This window comes from Phalacrocorax aristotelis, chromosome 12 (genome assembly GCF_949628215.1).
Source record: "Phalacrocorax aristotelis chromosome 12, bGulAri2.1, whole genome shotgun sequence".
Taxonomy (NCBI): domain Eukaryota; kingdom Metazoa; phylum Chordata; class Aves; order Suliformes; family Phalacrocoracidae; genus Phalacrocorax; species Phalacrocorax aristotelis.
The window spans coordinates 350,843-372,914 of NC_134287.1; the positions used below are offsets into that span (position 1 = coordinate 350,843).

At 43.1% G+C, this 22,072-nt stretch overlaps 1 protein-coding gene across 1 annotated transcript; it reads right to left on the reverse strand.

Moving 5' to 3' along the window:
* Positions 1-1,871: 1,871 nt before the first annotated feature.
* Positions 1,872-7,924, reverse strand: EIF3F (eukaryotic translation initiation factor 3 subunit F). Its single transcript, XM_075107979.1, has 8 exons — positions 7,525-7,924; positions 7,379-7,449; positions 7,091-7,170; positions 5,858-5,995; positions 4,763-4,854; positions 4,444-4,580; positions 4,192-4,305; positions 1,872-3,421 (listed from the first exon to the last, which is right to left on the reverse strand). The coding sequence occupies exons 1-8, from the start codon at positions 7,808-7,810 to the stop codon at positions 3,344-3,346; spliced, it is 996 nt and encodes a 331-aa protein (XP_074964080.1). The 5' UTR covers positions 7,811-7,924; the 3' UTR covers positions 1,872-3,343.
* Positions 7,925-22,072: the final 14,148 nt, after the last annotated feature.

The following is a 22,072-nucleotide window of genomic DNA, read 5'->3' on the forward strand; positions in this document are numbered from 1 at the left end:
TATTTCACACACACCTGTGAATAAAATTTCCCTTTTTGTGAGTTTCAGAAATCATTTTTATGTGCTGGCATGCATCAGCGCATGGCCAGCGAACCTCGCAAAATCAGGCCTTTGAGTCCTTGTGAAATTGTCATCAGACGATCCTTCAATCCTTGCGAAATCTACCTTGAGAGGCATCCCAGCTCAGGGTGAGATACAGGGTCACACAGCCCACTGCGGTCCCAGACAGCTCAAAGGGTCTCCCTCTTGGATCGCTAGTTATAGGATCGAGATGATTGGCTTTGGTCAATATTTTACATTCTGGCCACAATTCTGGTACACAAGTCAGAGAGCAGATGGCCCAGGTGTGGACAGAGATTGCCTGGCGCCCAGGTCATTATGACCAAGACAGGAGCAACATGGGGCTTATGCTGAGATCTCTGATGTTATACGTTGCTCCAACTTTTCTAGGGACACAGCATACCCAGAGGGAAGAAGAGAATCAATTGTAACAGTAAACCCTGTTCTGAATATTGTTACGTATATTGAAGAAAAGAAGTTTTCAAGAACCTCATGCTGAGGGGAAACACCCCCTGTCCCCCCACCCCCCAAAAAATCTTACCATCATTTGAGCAATTAAATACTTGTGTGCTTAGGAGCTGGTAACAGAGCCATTTCAGCAAGGTATTTTAAAGCCTAATACGTACCAGGAAAACATGCACATTGCCAGAAATATGCATGTAATACAGTAATGTCCAGTAAAGTTGTACTCCTTCAGAGAAGCCATCTAAGAAAAGAAAAAGGCTGAACATATCACAGAGGATAGAAAAGTGTGTTATTGTATTAGTGAGGGCACTAACATGACTAAATGCAGTGTATAAAGAAGCATACCCAGAGAACTATCCAGCTTGACTATTTAAAGCTAGACTTTTGTCAGTTATTTGTAGCAAAAAAAAGGACAAAGGCCCCTAATAAATCCAAGAAGCCTGTGGTTTCAAATCAATAGCAAGTTAAAACTTGAAATCCTTGGTGGTGTTTTTTGACTCCCAAGTTTTTCACACCAAATTTTCTATTGAACTTCATGTTTTTAGCTTTCTGTAAAGTGGAACAATTAAAATAAAATACTTTTAGGAATGCCTGTCTAGATTTTCAAACTCCAGAGAAAGAATGCCTCAGTCTCCTAGGTAATAATACAGCCCAGGCTTTACACTTAAGCAAAATGATGCATCCTATTTGTGTTTGCAATATTGTCCTTCACAGGAGTGGCCGCTGAAATTTGAAATCAGGCATTCAAAATTCCAGGGTCAAGGAATGGTTCATGATGTGCTGTTTGCCCAGTAAAAAGGGACAGAATGGATGGCATCAGATACTGACTTTTTAAAAGGGCAACTATTTTTTTCCTACTCCAATCCCAAGCATTTGTCACTGTGCTGTCTGGCCCATAACGGGATCTATGGATATTGGGCTCTTCTGCCACCTCTGCTTTGCAGTGAATCTTTCTGCATAGGAAGCGGAACCTCAGTCCGTTATGCCAGAGCATCATTAGTTTTCAGGCACTTGTAAAGACTGGCAAATTCCACAATACCTCTTCTATGATCACAAATTGATCTTTCTTCTCAGAACTTTGCATTTTGTCCATAGCAGTTTATTAAATAGTACAACTTGCAGAGCATTTAAAATCATCTTATATATTTTCCTAGCAGGGAGTGGGAAGCTTTCTGCAGAGAAGGGGTCAGAGAAAGATTATGCTTTCTCCCCCTGCAACTTCTTTGCAGTAATTGAGACTTATCCAGCTTTGCTGCTTGCTCTTTTCCTCCGTCTATTTCAAGGCTTACTTTAGAAAAAAAACCCACCTTGAGCTGAGAATTTGTTAAAATAGGCAGTTGTGAATATAAAGGCTAAAGAAGGGCAAACATTTTTATTCAGAATAACAAAATAACAAGAGCCAAGTTTTAACACTTATTTCATGCTCATGAATAGCATTTTCAGAGATTACTATCTTTGCTATACCTTCAGTTTTCATGTGCCGTGTCCTTGCAATTGGAATTTAGCACTGAGTCACAGGGTGAATTCTCCAGGTTGGAGCAATCAGTACAGGATCTACAGACCTGTAACCCGAGTCCCATTCTTGGAGTTATCTGGCAATTAGCACAAAAATGATTTTAAGGAACACTGGCTTTGCAGGCTTCTCTAACATTTCAAATGCATTTACCAAAACAGATGTGAGGCATCAGAAATAGTCATTAGTAATTAGGTGGGAACAGTTTCGTTGTAGAAAAGGGACACTTCTATTTTATTAGGCAAAACCTCCTCAGTACAGCTGAACAGACTTCTAATGGTAATGTTATTAGCCAACACTGTAAAAAGTTACAGCTCAGATTGGTATTAGCTTGCTTTCAGCTAGAACTCATTTAACGTGATACAGGTTTGGGGGAGAAAAATCCAAAGTTTCTGTTCACATAATTTTAGCAGCAGTACAGGGTCACAAAGGAGAAAATTCCTATTTTATGACACCCAAATATTAACCTCAAAACCTAAGTGTGGTTTTGCTGTGCGTTTCTTCTTTTGCAAAGATGGCAACTCCAGTAGCCACACTCATTCAGCTACAAATGCTTTTCAAGCCCTTTTAACCATGAACTCAGTTGCTAGTCTTATTCTCTGAACCCTCACACTTCATAAGGTGCTAACGCTCTCGACTTTGATTTACTTTCCCAAAGGATCAGATATGCATAGAAATACCATAATGTGAACTGAATTCACTGTCTCATACTCTGTCAGTACCCAGCTGAATAAGGGCATATACACCACTAAGAAACCAGTTACCATTCTGTAGTCCTCCATGGAAAAGCATATTACGTGCAATACAAGAAGCCACACTTCCAGTGTGCTTTAACAGCTGGCAAAAAAAAACCACAAAGAAGTCTGCAGAACTGGAGGTGACTTGTATCCACTCTAGTTTTCTTTCCTGATGCAGTGTTATCCCCCCGTTCTTTCAAAAGAGTATTCATTAGACAATAAATGAGAACAGTTTTTTCTGGAGATAAGCCATTCTTGTCATTGCAAGGGAACTTTTATTTCAAATACGTTCTTACATTAAAGCCGCATTTTGTTATAAAAGTAGATAAACCCAGGAGACAAAAGATTCATGTATTCTATTTTAAAATATTGGGCTCAACTAAACTGCAGCCATTCCCATTCATTTCCTAAACCATGTTAGGGATTTTTCAGGCCAATGGAAATAAAGGTGTAAAGCAAGTCATCTAGGTAATTACATTACGGTCCAAGGAAATTTGTAACACCACCATAGAAAAGCGTATCTGCTCATTCTTCGGGCTCTTTGAAGTGTAGGGTGGCAGAAGTTTCTTTATAAACTCAGAAGTTTTTCATTGAGAGCAATCTGTGACTGTGTGAGGTTTGCCAAGTAGGTTACCATCAGTAGGTCCTGAGAGGGGGAAAAAAAACAGTGATCAGAAATATTAACAAAGATGTTAACCTATTAGGGAGTTGAATTTTTAACACCCATAAAGCAATTTATAATCAGCTACTAGAAATACTGTTAGTCCTGGAAGTCCTACCCTGAGGAATGCTTCCCACACAGGAAGAAGGTTTTGGTATTCCCAGAACATGAAACACTACCTGTGAAATTTTAACTCTGAGTTCACCCATGTTAACCAGGCAAGTCAAAGGGTATAAGCAAAATTAAAAATTAGTTCTGGTCTTGCAGACTGTGGGTGAACAACACGTTCAGAAACTTAGCTTTCGCTTTCCAAAAATCTGTTACAGAAATAAGGTAGCACACTAAAACCTTGTTCATGTCTTAAGTGTTACATAAGGAGACAGAACTTCAGCTCAGGCAAAAGAAGCTGGCAAGTCACCAGTTATCCTTGAAATCCATACTGCTTTCAGCTTGGTAATTCATATTGTCCGATCACTCCAATAGAATTGGTGCTAGCTTTCAGATTACTTGCATAATTCCCAAGTACTTTAAAACTTACTCCCTCTGTTGCAGTGGCTTGTGAGATTATTATGGTAAGCTCCTTTATCCACCTTCAGCTCTTAAAATATCAAATTGCTGACAAGAAAGAGCTGTATTTTCTATTAGCACGTTTTTATGAACAGCTGGATTGTTTTGATCACAGACAAATTTGTGTCTATATGACAAATTATCAAAATTTCTGGCAATATACTGGAAAAAATAGATTATGAACTTACATTGATATTGCTGTTCAACATGGTCTCAAAGTCCTCTGGTGAAATCTTTGGCACCTGGTTAATAAGATCCATCAGGAATCGCCCAACAGTGTTGTCAGCAGCCACTTTGCCAGACTACGCATAAGAAACACACATCTCAACGTGAGTAAAACTCAGTAGGTTTATGGCCCAGAAAGACAATATATAAAAGGAAAAACATGACACACAAGCTTACATCGAACTATCTGCTGACTCATAAAAAGCTGGCCTTACCAACACATCCTCTGCATATTGGAGCACCATGGTCAGGGTATCCTGTATCCTGGCTGATGCTGACCCCACCTGCTGTAAGTCACTGGATAAGCCAATCACCCGATTAGGGCTAAAACAAGTCTTCATTATAAGATCCACTGAAAGCAAAAGGATGATCAGTGAGAAAACTGGCTGCCACAAAAAAACCCATCTTAAATCTTTAACTTCTTGAAGATTTTTATGACAGCTTCAGCAAGACAAGTCTAATTCCCAGTAGAATGGCAATTTTACCACAGTAAAAGAACATTTAAACAACAATGGTTATAACCAAAACATTCACCTCCTATCCGCTCTGTATCATAATAAACATATTTCACTGTTAGAGGTGTGAACATCACGCCCATAGTTTTACCAGGGACTCCCATTGGGGCACTAGAAAAAAAAAGAACACAACATTTTCAGCATGGACATATTTAAGGGAGGAAATAACAGGTTTCCATCTCAATGATCTCTGTTAGCACTGAAGTATGAATGTAAGTTACTCATTCTCACCACAATCAGCAATAGTTTCCTAAAACCGTAGAATCATATGATATAGAATCCTATAGAATCATATGATTCTATGATAGAGCAGGTATTCTTCTATCCTGAAATACTCTGCGCTCTCTAAGAAATCACCTAAGGAACAAACATGAGTATGACAAAAATTCCAGTACAAAGCACTCTCCACACCTTTATTACTCTTATTATTCAAAGTATTTGAAGTTCATTTATGCTTTAAGTAAGTAAGATGTCATGGACCAGCTTCCTTTTTGAAGCTACACAGTCAAGAATCAGTAGACTTCCACTACAAAGAAAGGCTGGGGTTTTACCCTTAAGGAGGAGAGCTCTTCAGCCAGTACTGGGAAGAACAGTGAGGTAGAATAGTTTCATTTCTCAGTATTTAATCTCTGTTATTAATTGATAAAAATTGAAGGGGTTAAGGGTAAGAAAGACTGATCAAGAAGATGCTGTTTCAATTATGTTTTAACTGTATTAATCTTCCAACTTGTATAAAAAAACTGCTGAGAAATAAAGCCCAGCGACTACAGGCTAGCATTCAGACATTGCGATGGAAGTTAGTGACATTAATGCTAGCTATATGAATCCTGTGAAATGTCACGAAGATGTTCAGAAAGCTGTTAATGAAGTCACAATTTGCCACCATAACGAGGTACCAGCTTATGAAAGGTTAGGTCTTTCAACTTACATATGATGGTCAAGACATTCCAATGGGAAGTAAGCAAAGATCCCTGGCTTGCTGCTGTGTTTTAGCTACTGCACAATATTGTCCAAAATGAGACACTGCAGCCCACTGTATTTCTCATTACCCTGATGTGGTGTCTCTCAGTAATTCAGATAGCTCCCCTCCCAGAAATGCAGCCTCCCAGAGTACCTGACGTAGGCTTTAATGCTCATGCGTGAATTCTGGAGACTCGTGTCCACAGTGAGGTGGATTGGGTTGTGTGCTTCCCGGCTGTAATACTCATGGATCAGGACAGAGTGTTCCGTGATGTCATGACCTGTTGCATACCTTCAAAAAAAGCACATATTGAGGACACATTCTTCCAACATTCACATGCCCAGTGTTTGGTATTGTTGGTATTTAACAGGTTTGTATCCTAAACCACTGATTTTCAAACACAGAGCTGCAGAAACTTACTAAATACAAGTGTTTTAACTAGGGAATTTGTAGTTTTATGGCCAGCTGTCCTGGAATTGTAGGAATCACAGGCTGAGCACACGCATGCCTGAAACATGCACAGGGCCAGAGTTGTAGTACCAGCCATAAAGAGTCGGTACAACTGACGTTAGACACCCAAGGTTCAGTTATCTGTCACTATGCCCTGGACCAACTCTTTATTTCTGTGTAAGCCAAAGCACACCAAACAAATCTGGACCAACCAAGTAGATCTTCCATAAATGAAACATCTGCGTGCAGGAGGTAGAACTTGTTAATCTAGCTCCTTTAGCTGTTCTGCAATTAGCTTCTCACATACATAGGAAAACTCCTGTCATTAGAACAGCAGTTTGTTGGGCCATTAAAAGGTTGTCAAAGAAGTTTGCTCCACAAGAGCAGAACTAAGCTATTTTGTAGGATGAGAGAATCATGAAAAGACTTAAGCTAGCTATCCACACGCTCAGAATCAGACTCTGTTCCCATAACACTGTACTGATCTTGCTTGGCATCCACCACACAAGTACTTCCACCTTTTCTCAGCGGAGAACTCCTGCGTGCTCAGGCTGATATCACTGACTCTTCCTGAGGCCTCTGGCACTTTACACTACTCTTTTTTGTGTTCTCTGTTCTTTCTCACCAGTTATCTTCTATGGTGCAGGTTGTATTACAGGTGATTAAATTCTTCTAGCAAATCCGTGCCAGTATTCGCTAACTTATCACTCCTCTGTGATACCTTTTTCTAGATATAAACAAAAACAAACCCTGTAAGTCTCCAATACCACCTCTTCCTATCATGAATTCCAGCAGCTTCACAGCTCCCTGTAAGAGGCGTTGCAATATCTTACTGTCAGAAGCGCTAGTGCTTCTGCTTCTCAATCTGTGACAAGGAAAACTATGCATATGCATAGTTTAAGGGACGAACATGACTGTTGTTGCAGAAGAACTTACCAACCCAAGATGATCTCGCTAGGAGACACCTTCTTGTGCAACTCATACATGTTTTTGGCAAATTCCATGTCGACTGCCACCTGAGAGACGGGACAGGGCCAAGTCAGCTGGTTATGAGGACGCTTAACCCTCGGCGGAGGCCCACACGGGCACAAGCCCCAACGCCGCCATCAGAGGGGGCGCAGGGGCCGCCCCCCGCCCTGCGGCGAGGCGCGCCCCTCCAGGCGGGCCCGCCACGCCGCCCCGCTCGCGTCCCCGGAGGGCGGCGGGCGGCCACGTGCTCCGTACCTCATCCTCGGACTCGTTGTGAGGGACGGAGAAGCAGTTGGTGACCTCCACCGAGTGCTTGTCCACAGTGCCTGCGGGAGGGCAGCGCGGTTAGGGGGGCGCCGTGGGGGCGGCGGCGCGGGGCGCGGCGCGGCGGCGGCTCTTACCCAGCAGCGTCCCAATGACCCGCGCCGCGCCCTCGTTGCGCCGTTCGAAGCTGTCCACGATGGAGGCGAGCACGACGGGGTGCAGCCGCACCACGCGGCCGCCGGGGAAGGGGCCCGAGAGCGCGGCCGACAGCGGCGCGGCCGGCGGCGGCGCCGGGGCGGCGGGTGGGGGCGGCGCGGTGGCGGGGGGAGCGCTTCCCGCTGTTGGGGCGGGCGTCGCCGTCGGGCTCTGCGCTGGGACAGCCGCGGGAACGGCCGGAGCGGCAGCAGGAGCTGTCGCCGCCATTTTGCAAGACGGGGGGGGGTGGGGGGTGGCGATACACGCGGCAGCAGTAATTGGCTAATTTGTACGCCTGTCACGCAGTGTTACCTTTCTACTGGGGGAAACGTGCTAAACTCCTCCTACCATCTATTAACCAATCTGGGGAAAGAGTGATGAGGGAAGACGCTCTGATTGGAAGAAGAGCACACAGTTACACATCCGTAACTGAAGCCTAATTTTGTGCCCACCCTCTCAGGGCTAGAGAGTTTTTCGATTGGATTCTCGCATTCCCCGCCTCCTTGCCTGTGTGCTCTCTTATTGGCTTGCACCGCCCTTACAGTCTGTCTGTCAGGGCGGGAAGTCCTATTTATTGGCTGCGGCGCTACAGTTTCCCCTAGTGATAGCTCGGGGAAGGCAGGGTTCGTGTGCGTGCGCCATTCTGAGCGGTGGGCTGGACGGCGCCTGGGGCTGAGGGGGCCGCTAGGGCGGGGCCGGGCGTCCCGCTGCTAATGGGGCCTCTGGCCAGTTGCTGCACCCACGGGACGCCGGAGCCGGCTGCGTTTCTCCGGCACGTTCCTGGTCGCTGTCCGGGCCCATGTTGCTGCCGGCTGTGGGTGGCCGCTGAGGGGTTTGGGTAGTGGCGGCGCGGCCCTGGGCGCAGCGGTAGGGCCGCCGTTGCTGCTGCCGCTTCGGGTGCTTCCAGTGAGGGCAGCGGCGCTTCTCCCGCTGTCCCGCAGCCGCACGGCGCTGTGGCAAGCACTGCGGCCTGCAGGCGTGGCGCCGGCGTGCCACCGCGGCGGCGAAGGTTGTCCGTTGGTCCTTGGGTGTGGGGCTACGCGGCCGTAGGGGTATGGGCCCACGAGGCAGGGAAGGACTCTTAGCCCCGTTTTCCAGCTCTCTGTTGCCAGGGAGGGGTTGGCATGTATCGTGTAGGGAGCAGATGCTGGTCGCCCCTGTCCAGGGTTTAAGGGTTACTACTTGGATACAATTTGCCTGTTACATGCAGTGCCCACGTGTTCCCTCTCAACTTACAAACCTGTGTGAGTGGGGCAGGTATGGCTGTAAAATAAAGCGTGGATTCTTTCGGAGCTTCCTTTTTCCCTTTCTTGGTTGTATGATTGCAGCTGTTACCTTAACAGTTGTAGCAGTATGGTAGCAGATTTACCTCTAAGTCTCTTAGTTAAAAAGCTTTCACCATGGATCTTAATATTGGTTTGACAAACTTAAAGGGAGAGCTTCAGGTATCGTTGAAATATTTGGGGTTTTTTGGTCTCAGGCTGGTTTTTACCCACAAGTAGACTCTGTGTGTGCATTTGTGTGTATATACATATATAAACACTGAAAGATCCAGAAGTTTCAGCTGATAAAATGCTTAGTCCAGTGAAATGATGCCAGTCAAAAACTGCATCACTTCTCTGGCACTGCTTTGTCTATTGGGTGGCTATTGGACTAACAGACCAGGTAGGTGTTTCCCAGGTGTAGCAGAGAGAAAAGTGTAGTGGTGGTTACTACTTCAGGTGCGATCATCTTCACTCTTTTATAGATCCACTTTGGGCTCCTGACACTCTTTCCCATATTTGGGTTACCAGTTAAAGTCACTTTAACATAAACAATTATTTTATCATGGCTGGTGGCTTTTGGCATTTCTCTGCTTCATTTGCTGAGGGGTGAACACCATGAGTTGACAAGCAGTTTTGACTCAGTCATTGCAGACAGGCTCCTGAGTATCAAAGGAGATGCTCAATAAAAAGATATTACATTCTGCCCATGTGCTAGCAATTTGCTGCTTTTATGTAAATAGGGAACACCTGTCAAAGCTACAAAAAAAGGAGAGCTAATGCATGGGAATGCAAACAGATTTTATCTTTTCATAAAAGCACTTCTTGCTCTGTGTACCATTAAAAACTGGATCTCCTAATCTTAGGCTTTTGCCATGCAGCTTTCATTTGTTGTAGGGGTGCCTGGGTGAAATTGTATAACGCTTTAAAATGTTTCTGTTCCTGAAGCTTTGATGTGTCATTGAGGAGTCTAATGTGTGAGGTGTTCTTGTTAGAGAGCAGCACTTTGATCTCGTTCTTGTTTGCATCAAACTATCCTTGGCGCTTAATTTGACATAGTCAGCTGCAGATTCAGGTGAAGCAAGCAAGGCTCCTTAAGACCTGCCCATTATACTTTTATGCTGCCACCTTAAAAGTTGGGCAGCTTAATATGGAACTGCAGTTGTGCTTCAAAACTGGCAACTGTGATAACCTTCTCTTAATATGTTAATGTCAAGCTGCTGGACAGAATGCCAGGGAGTGTATGTAGTGAGTAAAGATAGCCTGTATCTGAAATGTCAAACATCAGTGGTTGGCTCACGCAAAGCCCACTTAATACAAAGACTGTATAAATCCAAGGATAAGAAAATCAATCATGTGGTAGAACTTGGACCAGATGGATCCAGGACACAGAACTGTTTTCCCTTGCTGAACGACTATGGAAAAATAGAGACCTTCATAATTGTTTCACAAAATATCAGTTTACTTTTAGAGGAGGGTAGTTACAAGTGACGTGTATTAGTGGTGCCTGTTGTTGAAAACTTAGCATCCACCTGGTGAGATGATTAAGATGTTTAGATGGTACCCCATTACAATAAAAATCTATCTGCTTAGAGGAGAAACAGGAGACACATTTGCACATGAACGTGGATCAGTGTGTGTTGTGGTGTAGCCGGCAGCTCAGCCCCATACAGTTGCTTGCCCCCTCCCCCACCGGTAGATGGGGGAGAGAATCAGAAGGGTAACGCTCGTGGGTTGGGATAAGAACAGTTTAATAATTAAAATTAGAAGAACAACAAAAATGCAACGTAAAGGAGAACAACGAGAGGCACAAAGCCCGGGGGGTGGGAAGGGAGGGGGGAGGGGAATTAACCGCCGAAACAAACCGCACTGCTCGCTGATGCTGCGTTGCAACGGCCCCCCCATACTGGTCTTGGTGTCACGTGGTATGGAATGAACATCCCATTGGCCAGTCGGGGTCAGCCGCCCCTGCCGTGGCCCTGCCCCTCCCAGCCCCCCCCCCCCCCGCCACGCGGCAGAGCGCGGGAAGCTGGAAAGGCAGCCGCCCCCCCACGGTGAGGAGAATGAACCCTTTCTTAGCCAAAACCAGCACAGTGTGGTAGCTCAGGGCCTTCTAATTTTGTTTTTCCTTGTTTCCCTGTATCTGATTTTGGTCGTGAATATAATTAACCTCCTAGCTCTGCTGTTGTATGATTTCTCTTTATAGTCCTTACATGTGACTGAGTCATCGTTATTGTACTTGCTGTCATGTCAGCTGCATTTTCACAGATGATATGTAATTTCTTTATCATTGGCTCTCTTCTCGTCTAGCTTATATTAGTGGAAGCAACATCAGCTCTTGCTCAAAGAGAAATATTTCTTACATTGCATTACAGGCAAAATATTTACAATTAATTTGATTCATCACCTCAGGATGTAGTTTTATCTGGCTAGCTTCATGGGATTGAATCAACACTTTTATTCCATTATTATAACAATGATTTTCTCTTGTGCGTTCCAAGAAATTACTGGAATCTTTCAGTTCTTTCTGCCTAAAGAAAAGTCTGTCACTGAACTTTATTTTTTATAATCATGCTTATTTAGGAAAAAATGAATATCAGGTCTCATTTTCCGAACAATTTTGAGATCAAAGGACGGAAGTCCATTTTCCTGCCTGAAATTGCAAGTCTGTGTCTCCAGCCTTCATTGTGCTCACAGAGCTCCTTTTTCACCTTCTCTCGCAGTTGAGTTACCAGCACTTTTGTTGTCTACTGGTTATCTGTGTTTTTCAGGATCCATATGGTCTGCCACCTATCCAGGACTTTCGTATGATGTAGTCATGGGCAATGATTTCAGTTTTCAGTTTGGTGTTTTTTGGGGGTTTCCCCCTCCTATTAAAAAAAGTAATAGTTCCCTGAGTCTTAATGGAAGGTCTTAGATACTCATCTGCTTCCCATGCGTTTGGGATTGCCAGTAGATGAAAGACAGCTGTTGGCAGCAGCCAATTCCCAGTGTAACGTGTCAGATGATTCAGCTACATCCCTTCAGCAAGAGGGATTCAAGCCCTTCCCTGCTTTTGTGTAATGTTTTATAAGGGAAAATAGAGGCATGTACTGAACAAAGGATGGCTGTGGAAATAAAAAACACAACCCCAAAGCCTAGCAAACCCCAAATGGTACCAACTAGTTGGTTTAGAGAAGTGTTGAAAATTTTGAACTTGTTGAAATATGTCCCAAAACTATTTATTTAGCTGTTCATGATTCCTATATGTACAGGTTCCATTGCTTCTGATGACCAGTGAGAGATCTGTCAAAAAAGGGAGAAGGTGAACTACATTTAAAAGCTGCGGGAAAAGGCATTGTGATCAAAAAAGCAGATTTCTGTTGTTGCAGTACTGTGACCCCTCAGACTTCAGTGGGAATGTATCAGTAATAACTTGGAACAGGCTTTTCCTGAAGAGAGGTGGTTTGGGTTGTTTTGGGTCTTTTTTTTTTTTCTGTAATTCAGTCCATACTGCTGGGATCAACGGCTAACTGCTTTTATTCCAAATGCTGATAGGGTATTTGGAAAGAGCCTTCTGTTGTCTCATACTGTGCCTCTTCCCAGGTATGTATAATCGTGTGTTCACCCTGTTTTCCCAGATGAGTCTGACTGAAAATGCTCGCGCTAATGTTCTATATAAAAGCAACTGTGTGTTTTATCATGAAGATGTTATCACATTTGTATATAGAAAACAGTGAGTAAACTCCTAAAAAGCCATATGAAATTTATACTATACTATACTATATACTATACTATACATTATACTGTGAGGATACAACCGTGGCTAGATTATTTCTGGAAAAGTTTGTTTCAGCTGTTTTCAGGGCCAGGTCAAGGTCATATAATTCTCTGATCATTAAGTCAAGGTGCATATAAAGGTAGTTGTGCATCCACTATTACCCTGTTCTCTGTACTGGGTGCAGGATATTCAAATGCCCACGGCAGGGCTAAGGCTGTTCAAACAATAACAGAAAAGCTTACGAGGCATAATGCATTGCTGCATAATACAACTGCCATACAATGATTTGCTGAGGAAAATCAGAAATGTTTAATAGCAGTGCTCCAGCTTACATGTGCATATGGCAGATGTTGGCATAGAGAGAGCTGTTGCTAGCCATTACTAGAACAGACCAATTTTGTTGGTGAGCACAAAATGTGGATGTGAGAAATAAAATACTGCCTGAAGTGTACTATTATCTAGGCTCTGGTTTTGGAAATTTAAGAAAAATGCAAGAAAGGAAATAAAAGGATAAAGTAAGAGTAATATATGTGGGACATGGAGAAAAAGAAACTGGATAGCTAGAAATAGGAACGTTTGGGAAATGCGCAACTCCTTGGTGTGTTAGATTTATGGGCAGTGAACGATGGATCTTGTGGTGGCTCCCAAAGGCAGGCCTGCAATAAGTGTTTATGTGCCTAAAAGGCAGTCTGCTTTTCTTTCCATCAAGGTCAATTCATCTAATAAAAGGTACTGCCTCTCCTGCCAGCCAGAAGAGGTAATTCATGCAGGCGTCTCCAGCAGGTCTCGCCGCGCCGGCCCGCGGGGGACGGATGCAGGAGTCTCTTCCCGGCTCCGCGTTGTCAGCCGCGTTCGCAGAGCGGGGGCCTGCCGCGCCGGTCCTGCCCCGTCGCTGCGGGCTGCCGGGCGTCCCCGCGGGGCGGCGGGGCCGGGGCCTCCCGCGAGATGGCGGCAGGCACACGCCGTCGCGCGCACGTTCGCGCGCTGCCTCGTGCCGGACGATCGATTCCCGGCCCTCTTCTCGCTGCCTGAAATCATTGCCGTTACAGGAGCTGCACGCTTAATTGGATTTACTCATTATTGCTAAGAGGTGCACTTTTATTTGTGGCTGATACTACAGCAATTAGAGAGTCGCGAATACAGGCCACCTTCTTTGTAATCACTTAATGCTAATTAGCAGCTTAACTCTGCCTGGTTTACAGTAAGTAGTATATATGGGAATTCGTGCATAGTACTTTTTCCACCAATTATATGTACTGAACTTGCCGGTCTCTTCAGTTAATAAAATTAAGGTAGAACCAACAAGGTGGAATTCATTAATTTTACCTTAATTCTTATGTGCCATTTCACATGTCACAGATTTTATCTATGGATGTTATGGCAGTGCAATCCTAAAATGTGCTGTACAACCCCAAGTTTTACTGAAATACATGGTAATGAAAGGTATTTTGGGTTTTTGAAAGCAGAAACTCTCCAAAGTCTCAGGACATTCCTGCTGCTTGATGATCTGTGATTGTGATTATTTTCTGCTTTTTGACACAAATCGTGTTCAGAGTCAGCTTGCAAGTGAAGGCTTTTTATATACTACTCGTACTTTAAGATAGAATGTGCTTGCACTGACCTGGCAAAGCAGTTAGGTACACTACCTTGCAAGACCAAACCTTGGGTCATTATATTATATTGCATTCTTCCTGCCTACCCCATGCAGTAAGAACTAAAGAAAATCTAGATATGAATCCTGGCTTTTCTTTTTTTCTTGGGGAGTAAGGGGCACAAGTGTGGCACTGCTACTGTCCTTTCTGTGTAATCAACTTGAATAAGTAATATCTGGCAGGTGTCCTTTAACAGTGTCCCTTTGTCTGGTAACTTGTTGCTAGCACACTTGACTTGAAAGCATTTGTAACAGAGCAGTGCTGTGTCCTTGCATACCTACTGACACCCAGATTGGATGAAGTCTAATGTTGCTGACGGCAGACAAATACAAAAGTTCTTGTGCAGGCAGATCTCAAATATTAAAGACTTCTAACACTTGTAACAGCCAATGTATCAGTGTGCTATTTGTTGGGAAAATAATCTCTTCTCCCAGTCCCTTATTCTGATCACTTTATAGCTCTACTTCTCTTATGAGTAAGCATGTCCTTTCCTTGGTGTCCTTTACAGCATGGGTCAAAGTTACTACTTTCCATACATTTGAGCCCAGACCAAAATTCCATATGTCCCCAGAAGTATTGAGGTAGACCTTTGGGACTGGCACTGTTGGCTTTGTCACTCAGCACAAACATTTGCTTTGGTGTCTTGAGGTGGAATCTAGATGCAGAGATGAAGTAACTAGACTGGAAAATATGTATTTCATTTGATGTAGGGAAGCCTGCTGAGAGATGAAATGGCAAATATTGTTGTTTTTTGGACTCCAAGGATTACATGATTTTTGCATCACCAGAGTCTGACAGTGTTGTCTGTCCCCTTCACAGCTCTGCACTTTTTATCTGGTATGGGGCAGCTACATCACAATGTGTTGGATGAATATGGGGCAATGAGGAAGAAGTTACGATAATCATTTACATACAGAATTGGGAACCAAAAAGGAACAGTGGTCAGAAAATCTAGGGGGCAGTGTCTGTGTTAGATCCTGGGAGAATTGAGGTCCCATTGCATTTCTGTTACTGGCATCTTGGGCAATGTTAAGGCGAGTCATCCATATAACCAAACTAATGACAGAGGCATGCTTTGGGTAGTGTTTTAGCTTTTCTGATGTGAAGTGTTTGATCACCTGCTTAATGCAAACAATCTGAACACAGCCCTAACCTGTGAAGACAGGATGACAGCCTGAAATGAAGAACTGAGGTGGCATTAGCTTGTGATAGTGCTGGCCAGCAGTGAAGTAGCTGAATTCTGAATATTTGGGAGTGGAAGGGAGGCTGAGCTAGCAGCTTGCTTTTCTGTTCCTGCTCCTGCACTCTAATCACTGTACTCTAGTTCATTAATGCATTCTGTCTCATTCTGGGCTTGCCTGCCCCTATGGCTTCAAATGTCTCTTGTCTGTATAGCTGAAAAAAAAATTTATCAGGGATCTAATTTTGGGGGAAAGGCTTTGCTTGTTTCTGTATTTTTTAATTTTAAAAAATATTTTTATGTTAAGAATTGAAGAAGTGATTAGAAACAGAAGAACAGAAGCTAAAGACTCATTTTGGGGGTAGCACAGCATATCTTCAGCAAAACAGAAGTCAGACTGTTGGACTTGGAAATATATGCTCCCGGGGTGGTAGAGGTTAGACATACATCGTGCCCAGTGGACCTGAGTCAAATTTTACCTCAGTCCCTGCACTGAGTCCTGTATTGGCTGATGTAGCCTTCAAAAATACCTAGCCTGTAGGAAACACTAAACTTAAGAGCATGGATGAAATATTGGTCACCTGAGTATAGCGTAGAGTCTTTTTGCATCAGAGTAAGATATGGATAATAACACCACCTTGCTTTGCAGGAAAATGTGGAGAATTAGTTTGTGAGAATCTCAGATATTCTGTCCTGGGAGATGTATGAGTACTGTAGATAAATAGAGGGAGTGAAAAAAGCTTCTCCATATTTCTTCTGTAAAACATTTGAGACTGGCAGTATGCAACCTTTCAGCAGTGTTTAAATTCACCCTCTTGAAAAGCAAAGCGTCTCGCTCTCAGTGGTACTGTTTGCTGTTTCTCAGTTTGAAATCACCTAGTAGAACCCCAGAGGGTTTCTCAAACAGCTGACCATTAAACACAGTCAGGAACAAAGATCAATTGAAAACACATTTAGATTTAAGCTTCCTGGCCTGCTTTTAATTTCTTTGAATCAGCCTTGAGAGTTATTGCTGTGGTCAGTTTAGCCTTTTATTTATTCTATGGCTTATTCATATAAACAGTCAACTTCAGGGATGCCCAACTGCTTTCTGGGGGTTTTAATTTTTTTAATTTTTTAAAAAATGTCTTCCAAATATTCCCAGAGTTAATTGTGTTTTCTGCCTTTAAAAAACGTATTAAATAGAAAGATGTTGTTGGAAACAGAACTATATTTGAGTCTAGAGGCAGTTTGCAAGAAGAGTTTGGGTCATGGTACCTTAAAGCTTCAGTAGCTTTCTTGATTCTGGGATCTGGATTTGTGGCAGCTTGGATTATTATTTCTGTTCAGATGGAGCTATACAGGCACAAAAGGCTATATAGCTCCAAAGAGTTTGCAGTTCAGATAGAAATCAGGAATAGTTAGTGGTTTGGCTGAGCTTACTTATGCCTTTAGGGGACAGAAGTGGAATCCTAAACATAGTTTGTAGCAACCTCTGGGCATTAAAATGACTGAAGCACCTGCAGATCTGTCCATGGCTGTTGGGAGCCCTGAACTCTCTTGTGTAAGGTCCCATGCTACTGTATTGCCACCAGAAGTGTGATACCAAACACGTTGTTTTGTTGCAAGACTTGCAGTAATTGCTGGTTTTGGCTTTTGGGTTTTCTCTCTTTTAAGGCAAGATACTGTAGTCCTGAAGCAAACTATAGTGTCAGCTTTTAGAGTTTTGTATTATGTTTTTAATTCTCAGTGTTACAAAAGAAAATTATGACTATAGGACTATTGTATTAAGCAAATACTGGTTTGTCAATATGCAAAATCTCACCCACTTGCACGATTTTGGGGATTGCTAGGTAGGAAATTTGAATGTTGAAAGCTGATGACAATATAGCATCACTGTTAAGAAGAAAATAATTAAAAACATACCTATGTTTGTGTTATATGTTAGACCAGTACATGGCAAATACATTGCAATGCTGACACACACAAAACAGTTTAGGTATGAGAAGTCCTAGGGCCATGTTAGTACAACAGCCTCCCTGGACTAATACACCCTTCACAGCAGGGCTACTTAATTTCTGTGCCCCATAACCAAGCTAACTTGCTCAGGTACTACAGCTATCACTGTGGCAGTATTTGAAATGCAAGCATATAACGTCACAGAAGCACAACCACATGGGAGCAAGCAACATCCCTAGCAGAGATCCCAGGCTCTGAGTCAGTATGTTAAATCTTTTTAAGGGAATAGCATTAGTGATAGCTTCAATAGACAACAGGGAAATCATTATGAATAATGGTAGCCTAGAGCCAGCTAATTATATTTGCAGGGTGGTTTCCCTAAAAAGCAGGTGTTGGACAGATGGTAGTCAAATGATCAGTCATGCCACCATCTACAGCAAGTCCAAGGGCTGTGGGGGAAAAGGTAGTGTGTGGAACATAATTCTCATTTCTGTGGGAGTCTTGTACCTTTTTACAGGTGCACAAAGGCTCACAGAAATATATAGGTTGTTGTTGGTTAAGAATTGTAGAGCTGCTGATGGTTGGCTGCTGCAAGTTAGCAAAGCTTCACCTTCATGTGCTTGTTACCCTTGGGTGACTGTGAATCCTATCACAGAGCTCTCCAAAGGTGACAAGACTGCATGCTAGCCAGAATTTTGTAGAAGCCTTTTTAGGCTGGAACATTTCGCTTCTCTTTTTATTCCTTTTCCTTGAAAACTTTTCTTCGTGTGTGTTCTTTTCAGTCTGCTTTCCCATGGAAGCCCTCTATGCTGTTATGTTTCATGTCAACAGCATTGGAAGAGTATCCCTTCAGCTGAAAACTGTTGTTAAATATTCTTTTGCAACTGAGGTACTCAAAGCAAATGCAACTGCCTGCATAGACAGTAACTTGTAGCATAGTCCAGTATTTAACAGGGGGTACATATGGTAGTGTTCAATCTTCATTATCTTTGTTCAGCATGGGAACTAGAATTGGATTTCCTGTGTAATACCAAGCCTTTCCTAAGATATTCACACCATGGGTTCATAACAGTACTGATTTTAGTGTATCTTAATTGTCGCTAAACCCATTTGTTTTGTCAGCTGATGTCAAATTACAGGACAAATGCTATGCAAATAGAACATGGTACTTAATTGTTTTAAGCGGTATGTCTGGTTTGTGTTACAACAGTAGAAGTTTTTCTGGGTTTTGGGTAGAATTTTTGCAAAGGCTCAAGACTACCCCATTAAAATGAAATCTTTGGTGTCTATTGCCCTTTAATCATACGCAAACCACACCTTCCAGGGATTGCAAAGGATTGTAATAATGTCTCAAGTTGAATTTGGCTCTTTTGCAGCCCATCAAAAGAAGTTGTTCTTGACAAAACCAATATTTTAAATATCTGCTCACAAGCGCTGGAGCTAAAAGATTGTTATTTCATTTGGCAGAACACCTTCCCAAGGACAAGACTGAGACCTGAAGCTCAGCCAAAATAAGCTCTAACAGATGCTTAGCCTAGAAAGTACTAGACTGAATGGCTAAAATTGTTAAAAGAGTATACAGGAAAATGGAAGGGCAGCTAACTAGTTCTGCTTCTGACTTGCCGTGTGGGCAAGCTTCATCCCTTCTGTCCTACTGGTCTGCCAACTAGAGGGCGCATCTGCCACCTCACTTCAGCTTCTGGAGCTTAATCCATTTCTTGCTGTGAGTACTGCTGTAGTCAGCCATAGACCTTCTGCTCATAAGAGCTGAGGAGTCTAATCTTGTCCTTTTATAATGGACTCTGCTTAGTTTAAATAGCAAAACTCTTTGGATCAGGAGGCTGTGCTGTGGCCTTCCATTCACACTTTCCATAATGCATCTGATACATGACCTTGCAAAAAAAAGGTTTCAGATGCTAGTCAGACTTGAGAATTGCAAAACCTGTGCTCCTGTCATGACTGAGGTTGATCTAATTGGCCACACAGTCCTTTCCTTCCAGGCTGGTTCTGGCCTTTACCTGTCCTCATATCATGCTGTCTTTGCTCTCAGATCTGGTGAGAAAGTTAATAACTTGGTGTCTTTTTGGTTAATGCAAAGAAGGGATGTGGAACTCTGAGGCAAGGACAGAGCAGGACTGTGGTGGCCAGCAGTTGGATTGGTTCAGGTTGTTATAAAAGTACAGCCTGATGATGCTATTCTGTGACAGTTTTTATGAAACTTGATTGTTCTCCGGATCCTGAAAGCAAGAAGAGGTGAGGACAAACAAGCTAAATAACTTTCTGGGGTACAGAGATGCCTGGTCCATAACCAGAACTGAAGTCCTATGGTCTTAAGTCAGACTAATCACAGATATCACCAGGATGTAAGCAGCTAATTGCTGCTTTTCTGGAAACAGTCAGCCAGTCTAGATAGCTTTGTTCAAGTTAAGAAATACCAAGTGCTCAAGGCAAATGCTGGTTGTGCTGTGTGCTGCAGTAGAGGTTGGGACAGAGTCTTATCTAATTGGCTTTGATGCATGCCTGGAGTAGGCCTTCTATCTGGTGTAACTGATACCAGGCCATCTTGTGAAATTAAAATTTTATTGAGGCAAAGAGGAGAGCAAGTGGCAAGGATACTAGACCCATTCATAAATCAAGCAAAGAAGCAGGTGTGTGTTTGTGTATGTGGCTTTATGTATTTAGACTGGCTTTGACACTGGGTTTTTTCCCTAGGCAAAATTCAGTAGGAACTTTACCTTAACTGCTCCTGTGAAGCCTACTGAGGTGGTATAAGCGTGGTGATAGTAGGCAAATCTCTTGGGAAGTTAGGATCCAGAGGAGTCCATTGAAAATCTCAACTTGACTAACAGCATCTGACTCTTCCTAGAAGTCTGACTTTGTACCAAATATGTGGCAGCACTGTGTTAGCAAGAGTGTGTCTTGGGAACGAGCACTGCCAGAAAAAAATCTCTTCCCAGTATTTCTGAGGAGTCAGTTTGGCCATGTCTTGAACAATATCGCTGCACTGCAAACTGCTTGGTTTGAATGGCTTGACTAGAACTGCTTTTGGGGAACATTTGAGCTTTGATTTGCTAGCTGGTCCAGACCTTGTGAGGTCTGGTAGAAGAAGGTGCTTTCTCCATCCTGTGTTTAAAGAAGCCTTAGTGGGTTGCTCTAAAGATCTGGGGTATTGGCTTCAGCTTCAAGTCAATGAAACCGTAGCAACCTGCTGTGGGATGCAGCAGTTGACAGGCTATATATCAAGAATTGTTCAGTCTCTGACAGTGGGAATAAACCTCCAATACCTGATTTTAAAGAACTCCTAGAAGCTTGGCTAAGACTCTGCATGTACCATTGAGCAGTCTAGGACATAAATGAGCCATTCAGGTTCCATCTAGCAGGAGCAAGAGGTGCCTGCTTTAATGTAACTATAAGGAACTGTATCTTCACAGAGGGACTAAGCATAATCTGAAACCAGCTGTCTCTATAAGCATAGACAAAGTCACAATAAGAAGGACATGCTGATCATTGGATAGAAAGTGCCATGAAAAAATTTGGTGGCTCAAGGAGCAGGTTGGTAATGGGAGGAAATTTTTTTGCAGTCTGGTTTGTCCACTGGCTGTATTGTTCATGCCGGTAGCAGAACTGGTATCTGTAAGCCTTTTAACTGATGCCTGTATCATTTATAACAGTTTCTCTCTCTGGTTTGTCTGTGAAATTGTGAAACACTTCAACAAATTCTTAATTGCTGAGGTTAACTTCTTTAGTCTGTTTGTGGGGTTTCTTTGAGCACTACCCTTAAGAAGCCATTTGCAATGCCCCAAACACTTCCTGATGCTCTATAAAAACCAAATGATAAGCAGTGTTTATTCCTGAGCATTATTACCTTGCAGTTATTCCTGGCTTGTAGAAAATCTTAGCTGACGTTTATCCCAACTCAGAATAAAAACAATGTGTGCAGTAATCTGCAAATCAGAAAATTTCGCATACCCCTTGGAAATGACAGTTGCTGATTCAAATCACCTGTTTGCTTATTACACAATGAAGTGCTGAGCAAGGCAGAACAGCTGATTAGAATCTGGAAGCTCTGAGGTTTCCAGCCCAGAGCTTCTGCTTTGGGAGGAGTACTGGAAACACAAAGTCTGTGCTTTACCTTGAGTTCTTTAGGTTCTAGTATACCTTGGAAAAGAAGCCTAAAAGCCCTTACTGACTGTAGTTCTGGTTAGTGCACTAGATTACTAGTCAGACCTAGAAATCAGAATAGCACTTTAACAAATATGATTGCTTTTTAATTTTTGACCAGATCTACCACTGAGGTCCTACTGTGTGGGCCTCTAGCAACTGGCAAAACAGAAGTGCTGTGTGTACACAGAACCATAAAAAGATGTGCTGTCCAAAAAGGTAACAAAAATGTGCTGGTGTTTTTTTCCCCCTGCCAAATCTAGATATTTCAGCCATTTTTAAAATCAGATCTGTACTCCAGCTTTACTGGTGTTTCCTATGTCCTGTATGTGTTTTTACTTGAAGAGGTGCTTGGATTTCTCTGTCCTGAGACTGGGTTGAAAGTTAGCACAGACAAGTGCACTGGCACCTAGAGAAGAATTAAATACAGCAATGCCCCTGACTTGGGATGCGTGCTTGTAGTGGGGATCTGTGATACTGTTCTACTCTCTGTTTATGGTACATGGGTTGGGAGTGAGGAGGGTGAGGACACTGATG

What these genes read in the sequence shown, in the direction of transcription:
- EIF3F (XM_075107979.1), bottom strand. Translation starts at nt 7,810, where the DNA reads ATGGCGGCGACAGCTCCTGCTGCCGCTCCGGCCGTTCCCGCGGCTGTC. An exon ending in AATATGCAGAGGATGTGTTG is followed by an intron (nt 4,306 to 4,443) that starts GTAAGGCCAGCT and finishes TCTTATGCGTAG; the next exon opens with TCTGGCAAAGTGGCTGCTGA. An exon ending in TGTTGAACAGCAATATCAAT is followed by an intron (nt 3,422 to 4,191) that starts GTAAGTTCATAA and finishes TCCCCCTCTCAG; the next exon opens with GACCTACTGATGGTAACCTA.